Source organism: Pundamilia nyererei, unplaced genomic scaffold (assembly GCF_000239375.1).
Source record: "Pundamilia nyererei isolate P.nyererei 1_Seehausen unplaced genomic scaffold, PunNye1.0 scaffold01719, whole genome shotgun sequence".
Taxonomy (NCBI): domain Eukaryota; kingdom Metazoa; phylum Chordata; class Actinopteri; order Cichliformes; family Cichlidae; genus Pundamilia; species Pundamilia nyererei.
This window is the reverse complement of record NW_005189120.1, coordinates 1-8,969: the sequence shown is the minus strand read 5'-3', so window position 1 is coordinate 8,969 and position 8,969 is coordinate 1. Positions and strand designations below refer to the sequence as shown.

Below are 8,969 nucleotides of genomic sequence, written 5' to 3'. Positions count from 1 at the left end.
GTCGTTTGAGTAATATGTTGTGGTCAACTGTATCAAATGCTGCACTGAGATCCAGCAAAACTAAGACTGACATTTTTCCACTGTCTGGAAACATGAAGTTATGTTAAAAGAACATTTTACTGCCCCTTTTACAAAATAGAAGATGAATTTCGAATACTTGATTATTCTGATAGATATCGTAACTAAGACAAAGTTTGTTTCTGTTTTTGATCTTCAGGAGCGGCAGCGTGTCGGGGCTCACGCTCAAACTCATCAAAATATCTGTCAGCAAGATGCTGGAGACCCTCTCGGATGATGACTTTGTGAACGTGGTTTCTGTGAGTACTCACACAACTAATGCTTTGATCTCATCATCTGTCTGTTCAGAATGAATGAATGAATGAATTTCCAGGCAAGCGCAGTGATGAATCTGAATGCGGACTTCTTGTTAATGCGGTGGCTTGGCTGTTTAAGCAGCCTTGACCTGGATCGAGTCATTGGTCTAAACATGGCAGCGGCCTTTCTAGTAATTTCATGGACGACACATGGATAGATCTTCATTGTGGCTGCATTCGTGCGTGGATGCATGCATGCTTGTAAGCTCATTTATCTGACACATACGGTGTGTGTATGTGTGTATATTTATTTAGTATTTTATATGTGACAACACAAAACACAGCTTGGGCGAGCCGCAAAAGGCCACAGGATAAGTTTGATGAATCAAAGTATGCTTTTTTTTCTTTTCTTTTTTATTTCACTTTGAATCAGAGGCATGTAGTGGAAATTGCCCGACTGCCCAATTGAAATATGGTAGGACTCTCAGGCATCAAAGCTTTACTGCCATGGGGATAGGGGAAATATTCATCCATCATCATTTAGAGCTCCATCGCCTGGTCAGTTAAAGCTTTTCTTCCTCCTACAGATATTACTTGTGGAAAGAAAAATAACACAGTTGAAAAGGGTTATACTAATAATGTCCCCCAGCTGAAAGAATTTGAGTAGTCCCAAAGAGATATTGGAGACAATTATATTAGCTGTGATAAGGGCTTAAATGCAAACACCCTAACTTCATTTGGACCCTTTGTGGCAGGGCTGCTTAAAGGCAACCCTCAAACGCAGTTTTTGTCTGTCCCTTGGCGTATGTAGTGAGCTAATATCTTTTGGGATGTAGAGGAATGCGCTCTAGAGACATCTCTCTGTAGATCTTTTTGTGTGAAGGAGAAAATATCCAAAATCAAATCCAAAGAAAGTAACTAGAAAATTGCAAAAGATTGTTTCAGCCAGAAAGCATTTGAGCCATGTTTTCCTCAAGCATCGGTCTTTCACACAAACAGTGTAACTCTATTAGTCTGTTGTTGTATAAATGGCATAAATCCAGATCCAGAATTATAAAGTTAGTATATAAGTTGTGAAGTGTCAGACTGTGTCTCAGTATCTGAGCCTGGCTTATTGTATTGACTGTAACAGTTTGTTATTCAGATAGAAGTGATTACTGTAGGTGTCAAAGGTGGGACCTACCTGTGCTGTTTATGATGATGATTCATTAAAGATAACAGAGCTTGACCAGAGAATTTCTTTATTTAACTCTGAGTGATCGATAACCCTTTTCTATGCCTGTGTGGGGACAGCTAAAACACAGCTTGTGTTTAGCTTTGGCAAGATTTTGTCCTGATAGGGCCCAGATCGCTTTCAGCTGGACTAAGCAAACCAGAGACTGGATGTAATGTAAGCTTCTTCCTTACAAGTCCATGCATTAAGAGGTACGCAGGTACTTATTTTCACATCACATACTTAAGTTTGAATGTGTTCTATGTTCAGCGTGGACATAAATCACCTGGGTTTATAAGAGTAGCATTTATACTACAGATTGGTTGCCTGGGATCAAGCATCTCTGCTGCAGTCGAATGAATTGCTCCACTTGCTTAGGCACAGAAGTCTTCTGGTCCTGTCTAAAATCTCCTTTATCCGCATTGTTATCTTTGCCTTTCCTTCACATTCTTCTAACAGTAGGAAATACCCATTATGTTTCAGTTTTCTTTCCATATTAAACATTAATTACATTTTCTTCCACTTCCCCTAATAAACCAGCGGTTTCAGCTGAACATTTGGTTTGGGGCTGTCATATCAGCTAAGTAGAAAGGCCCTTGAAGTTAATGAAATAAGGCTCAAGTGTAATAGGTATATTGATCAAATCCAGCGAAGTTTGTAAACTGTAGACTGCATTTTGAAGCTTAAAAATTAGATATGTGCAAGTCTAATCGATTTTTCAAGTTGGCTTTCCCAGAATGTTGCCATGGCGACTAAGGGTGTTGCCTCACATCACACACCTTTCTGACCAAATTCTATATGGCTGACAGCTAGTTGCCATCTAACCATTTATAATGGAACATGTATGCCTTATACTTGGACTCTCTTATTTCATATAGTTCATAATTTTCTAGTAGATTAACGGAAAGCTTTCTTGAAGGGAGAAAGTATTGCTTTAACTAACTGGAAGGAAAGTGGAACCAAACCAGCAAACCAAAGGCTTCTCAGTTATTTTAGAGTTGAAAATTCCTGTTAATTCAATAAGTAACAATCTTAAAATGCATCCATCCATCTGTTTGGTATGCTGTATGTGCTTTATCTGTCAGTCACTAGTTTAACATTGTCTTTATTCTGTATGTATTTAATTTGTTGTTTCTACTTAATGCCATGTAAAAAGGAGATTTTGCAAAGGAGTCTTGTGACAAACTAGATATACCCTTACTGCTTCCTTAGGCTTTAAGAGGTTAAGTAGCAGCCATGAGCCACTAATCAAATGCTCTTGAATAATTGATCTGCAAGTGTAACCACCTCAATAAAAGCAGATCTTTCAGCAGTTTGTCTTTTGGACAGATAAGAATTAAGTGGAGCTGTTTGGCTATAATGTATGGCAAAAAACAAACAAGCATGGTGATGGAGGGGTGATGATTTGGGATTCGTTTGCAGCCACAGGACTTGGACATCTTAATGTCTAGGACTCAACCATGACCTCCCTTGTATACCAAAGTATTCAAAGCTGGGTCATGCAACAGGATAATAATTCTTTCCACAGCAGCACAAAAAAATTATGAATCAAGTCAATATGAGTGAAGCTGTTCCAATGCCCCAATCAAAGCCCAGACCTCAACCTGACTGAAGTGCTGTGGTGGGGCCTTAGGAGAGCTGTACATAACCTAATGCCATCAAACCTCTGTCAACTGAAACAAGATTGTAAAAAAGTTGAAATTTTCTTATGTTCAATTACAAGTTTATTTCTTTATTTTCAAGGTATCAAGGCTGGTGGCTTTTTATTGCTGTTTCTATGATATTTTCAGATCTTTATTATTAGTTAGATGAAGGAAGTTTGTACATGTGCATGTGTGTAGGCATGTGTCTTTGAGGATGAATGTCTTGGCAGCATATGCCCTGAAACTTCTGCCAACATGTTGAATATTTGGAAACAGATACTGCAAGCTGCAAGCCTCGAGTGTTCTAAAAGCATAACAGAATTTGTCATTTGCCTGGTTTTTGTTCCGTTTTGTCTCAGATTGAAATGTTTCTACGTAAATAGAATTATTATTTCCATTATTTCCATGTTGTTCAAGCCTGTTTTCTGCTAGAGAGAGAATCCTTAACTACAGTGGTGAGAAAAAGTGTTTGCCCCCTTGCTGATTTCCTGGTTTTTTTTTGTATGTTTGTCAATCTTAAATGTTTCAGATCATCAGACAAATTTAAATATTAGACAAAGATAGCATAAGTAAACACAAAGTGCCATTTCTTAATTTATTATTAAGGGTGAAGAAAATCCAAACTTACATGCCCCCTAAACCTAATAACTGGTTGGACAACCCTTAGCAGCAACAACTGCAATCAAGCATTCGCAATGACTAGCGATGAGTCTTTTGGAGCACTGTGAAGGAATTTTGTCCCACTCATCATTGCCACATTAGTAGACAGCAGTAGTTTTGGTACACAGCAGAATTCATGGTTCCAATGATGACAGCAGGTCTTCCAGGTCCTGAGGCAAAACGACCCCAAACCATCACACTACCACAACCATATTTTACTGTTGTTATGAAGTTCCTTTTCTGAAATGCTGTGTTACTTTTATGCCAGATATAACGGGACTCAGACCTTCCTAAAAGTTAAACTTTTGTCTCGTTAGTCCACAGAATATTTTTCCAGATGTCTTGGGAATCTTTAAGATGTTTTTTGGCAAATGTGAGACGCGCCTATGCTCTTTTGGTCAGCAGTGGTTTTCACTATTTTTGGCCAGTCTCTTTCTTATTGTTGGATTATGAACTCTGACCTTAACTGAGACATGTGAAACCTGCGGCTCGTTAATGTTGTTCTGAGTTGTTTTGTGACCTCCTGGATGAGTCATCGATGTGCTTTTGGAGTAATTTTGGTAGGCCGACCAATCCTGGGAAGGTTCACCACTGTTCCAAGTTGTCTCCATTTGTGTATAATGGCTCTCAGCGTGGTTTACTGCCTTAGAATCTGCCATAGACATTTGTAACCCTTTGCAACCCTTTCCAGACTGACAGATATCAGTGACTTTGTTTCTCAGGCGTTTCTTTAGATCGTTGCGGGATTTTGAGCTTTTTGAGCTTGCTTCACTTTTTCAGACGGGTTCTATTTAAGTGATTTCTTGATTGTTTAGTGAAACTGAACTCAGCTTTCCAAAAAATGTGGTTAATCACAGTTAATTCATGATTTAACAAGAGGGCCAATTACTTTTTCACAGAGGACAAGGCAGGTTTGGAGAACCTTTTTTCCTAATCAATGAAATCATCATTTAAAAAGCTGCATTTTATATTATATTACTCGGGTTATCTTTGTCTAATATTAAAATTTGTTTGATGATCTGAAACATATGCAAAACACTAGGTGATCAGGAAGGGGACAAACACTTTTTCATACTATTCTACTTATAGATTTCCATAAAAGTGCTGAAATGACAGAAAAAGCAGAATTTATTTTGCACCTCTTTCGTATTTGCGCAAGTTTCAGTGTTTGTTTTTGTGCCAGTGTTGAACTTGATCATGATTGGAGGGGTGCACTCAAGTCCAAAACAGATGTTTGGCATTAATGAGCCATGTACCAAAGTCCGTGCTCTGTGTATGTGTGATTATATGTGTGCATGTGCACGTGGCGGGTAGGTGTGTGCATTAATTGACTGAGTTCCATCTGTTCCTCCACATTAACTATTCACCAATATTAACATGAAGATACTTCACGTGTGAATCTGTGTAAATGTAATTTAACCTTTTAATGTGATTTCTGCTTCAAGCAAATAATTCCTTCATAATAAAGCTTTTGTTGTTGTTTTGTTTTTACCTCCTTATGCCACTCGTTTCATGCCCTTACCTGCTCTCCTTCCAATTCTTCTTTTCCTATAGCTCCCTTCGGTCAGTCCAGATTTGATTAAAACTGATTTCATTTCACACAAGTGACATATGTCAGTAATCACTGTATATTGTTTCAAATGGAATCGCTTTAATCTTTTTATCCTGAATGTTGACGTGTCTTTAGATGGTTCTGCAATGAAGGGGGGGGGGAGCCACATATTTAATAGAAAATATGTGTAAGTGTCTTCCCTGCACTTCCCGTCATCCCTCCTTACCTTTTCCCTCCAGTTCCAAAATGTCGCCAAGAATGTGTCGTGCTTTGGGAACCTTGTGCAGGCTAATGTAAGGAACAAGAAGATACTGAAAAACGCTGTGGAGAACATCACTGCGAATCTCAGCACCAATTACACAGCTGGCTTTGAGACGGCCTTTGAACAGCTTAAACAGGTAACGTGTGTCTAGGGCAGGGGTAGGCAACTCCAGGCCTCGAGTGCCGGTGTCCTGCAGGTTTTAGATATCACCTTGGGTCAACACACCTGAATCCAATGATTAGTTCATTACTAGGGCTCTGGAGAACTTCAAGACATGTTCAGGAGGTCCTTTAGCCATTTGAATCAGCTTAAACCTGCAGGACAGTGGCACTCAAGGCCTGGAGTTGGACACCCCTGGTTTAGGGTTATACTTGGTTGATGCATTGAGCTTTTTGCGTTAAATTGCATTATACACTATTGTTCCTTAAACAGTGCTCAATAATAATTGTAAGAATAATGACAGCAAACACTGTAGGACACACTAACAACTCAATCCCAGTGGGCTTCTCCTGAATACTGGGTATGTGTCGACCTCCTCTGGTTGTTTCAGATATTGCAGGTTTGATTTTATTAGTATCAGAGCTGCCGTTTAATTCCTCTTCATCTTTTTTAACAGTAGCAGCAAGTTGAATTCTTTTTTCATCGTCTTCTTTTGGCTGTTTTTATTTATCCTTGGTTAAGTAGTGGTTCGTTTTATTTCCATCTCCTTGTTTCCGTTAGATGAATTACTCAAGGGCCAACTGTAACAAGATTATTATGCTTTTCACTGATGGCGGAGAGGATAGAGCAGAGAAGATCTTTCAACTTGAAAACCCACAAAAAAACGTAAGCCTGTAAAAAGTCTTTTACAATGTTCAGAGTGAAATACCAGAATGAGCCTTTTAGAATATTTGATTTGATTGCTTCGTCTTTTCCTCGTAGGTGCGTGTCTTTACGTTTTCAGTAGGTAAACACAACTACGACAAGGCGCCAATACAGTCGATGGCCTGCAACAATAAAGGTACATTACAGGGTCCGTTGGAGGTTTAGAGAGCTTGTGACACGTTTGTTTCATTCACCTGAATTTTCCTCTGTAGTATAAAATATATTCTATAGGTACCATTGTAACACCTTTGTAAATAACATATTTTTATTGTAACAACAAGGTTTTAAATGCATACTCTCACTGCCCCCTTTATTAGCTACACCTGTTTAACACAAATATCTAATCAGCAAATCACATGGCAGGAAAATCAACATACTTGACATACCTATCTACCAATCGCTACATTCATAATCTGATGAATGAGCTGGAGAACAACTCTGGGTTATTTTCTTGCCCAAGGATATTTGGTATGCAGCATGGAGCAGCCAGGAATTTAACTACCAACCTTCTGATCAGCCTGGTATGTGAGTGACTGAAGGTTCCATGATGATGATCGCAGGAAGAAGGCAGGCAGAGGGACACAAGTGTGCATACAAATACAGAGCAGAAGAAACTTCTCACCTATGGCAGCCATCTCTGCGGTTTACAGACAACGATCTGAAAAAGAGAAAATATTCAGAGAGCAGCAGTTCTGTGGTTTAAAAACACAGAACTGATGTGATAGTTCACATGGGACGAACAAAATATGACAATAGAAGACTTGAAAAACGCTGCCGAGTTTTATCAGTCTCAGTTTCTGCTGCACTATTCAAATGATAGAGTCAGAATTTAAGTAACATATAAGAATGGATCCACCTTAACTTGTATCAGCTGCTAATGGTGTGGGGGATCATTTCTTGGCACACTTTGTGCTCCTTAGTATCAGCTGATCATGGTTGAAATGTCATAACTTACCTGAATATAGATGTTGATCATATCAACTACTAGTAACCAGTGTACCCATCTTCTGATGGGCGCTTCCAGCAGCTCATATAATCTCAAACTGGTTTCTTGAACACGACATTGAGCTCAGATGGCCTCCAGAATCACCACAGATCATTCAAATAAAAGGACTTTTGGGACCGGGAAGGTGGAATGGATGAGTCACATCATGGTTTTGCAGCTGACAAATCTGCAGCATCTGTGTGATGCTATCATGTCAGTCTGCCTTAAAACATTTTCCAGTTCCTTCTTCAACCCATGCCACAAACATTTAAGGCAGTTATGAAGGAAAAGTCCAACCCAGTACTTGTCAGTGAGGCCAATTGTAGGTAATTGCAACCAGGTGGAGACTAGATGATAAAGTGGTAAATTTTAGCGTTTACACAGCATCTGGAGTGAGGATGATTATTAACATGTTTTTTTGCTGTTCAATATCAATATGTTTTTCTTTTCTTGGGGGGGTTGTTCGTTTTTTGTTTATAAAATTTAAAAAATATTTTTCTTCCTTAGGTTATTACTATGAGATCCCATCTATAGGTGCCATTCGGCTAAATACTCAGGTAAATACACATTCAGTCACGCTCATGCAGTATTTCTGCACTGTCTTTCATGTCAAAGTCCCACCTCACTTACTTAACCACTTGTGTGCTGTGCCCTCTTGTGGTAGAATGCCTCATGTGCAGGTTCAAAAGTAATATTCTTCCCTTCATCCTCTTGGCAGGAGTACCTGGATGTTCTGGGCAGGCCTATGGTTAAAGCTAAACAAAAGGCCAAGCAGGTTCAGTGGACTAACGTCTACCTGGATGCTTTGGTATGTTAAGTGTTGTAACCAAAATGCATTGCATTACATTGAAAGAGTGTGGAAGCAGAGACTCTGTGCTTGTGTAGAGCTCTGGAATTAGAAGAAATCTGTTTTATGTCTTCTGAAGAATTTCAGATAAGTACGTTTTATTTAGTTATACTAAACATGGTGGTGTCATCCTGCTCAGGCGAACTCTGCTGAAGTAGTGTTTGCGAAACATTATTTGCTAAAAAAGAAAATATAATAAAATAAAGAAGATCATGGTCGTTAAGTCATTAAGATTTACTTCCCAGTTGAAATTCAGATAAGAATACTGATAAAGTGAGCCAACTGGTTTGGATACTGTCAGTGTTTGGAACAGTATTGACCTCATGTCAGCGCTGGAAATATCTGTCTTTTATTACTGGAGACATCCTGGATTTTATCTGACATCTAGTCATTAAAGCAGTATAAAAAAAGGGATCATATAAAATGCATACAAACTTGACATACAAGTTACAAAATTGCACAAAAACAGAAAATGACGTGCAGTAAGGCATTGATATCATATGCTAAGACTGCGTTAGACACCACTAAGCATTAATCTTCTGAGAGCATCTGTTTCTGTCTCTCATATTGTGTCTGATTTTTGTGTAGGTGTAAATACAATTCCAAATTACCTTAATCTAAAATCAAAT

At 38.8% G+C, this 8,969-nt stretch overlaps 1 protein-coding gene across 1 annotated transcript; it reads left to right on the top strand.

Moving 5' to 3' along the window:
- Positions 1 to 217: 217 nt before the first annotated feature.
- Positions 218 to 8,301, top strand: LOC102192886 (voltage-dependent calcium channel subunit alpha-2/delta-1-like; the record flags this gene model as incomplete). Its single annotated transcript, XM_005755510.1, has 6 exons — positions 218 to 317; positions 5,622 to 5,780; positions 6,365 to 6,469; positions 6,566 to 6,644; positions 8,001 to 8,050; positions 8,212 to 8,301. Coding segments are annotated over 6 exons (583 nt in total), but the record flags the coding sequence as incomplete, so codon positions are not given.
- Between the last annotated feature and the right edge of the window lie 668 nt (positions 8,302 to 8,969).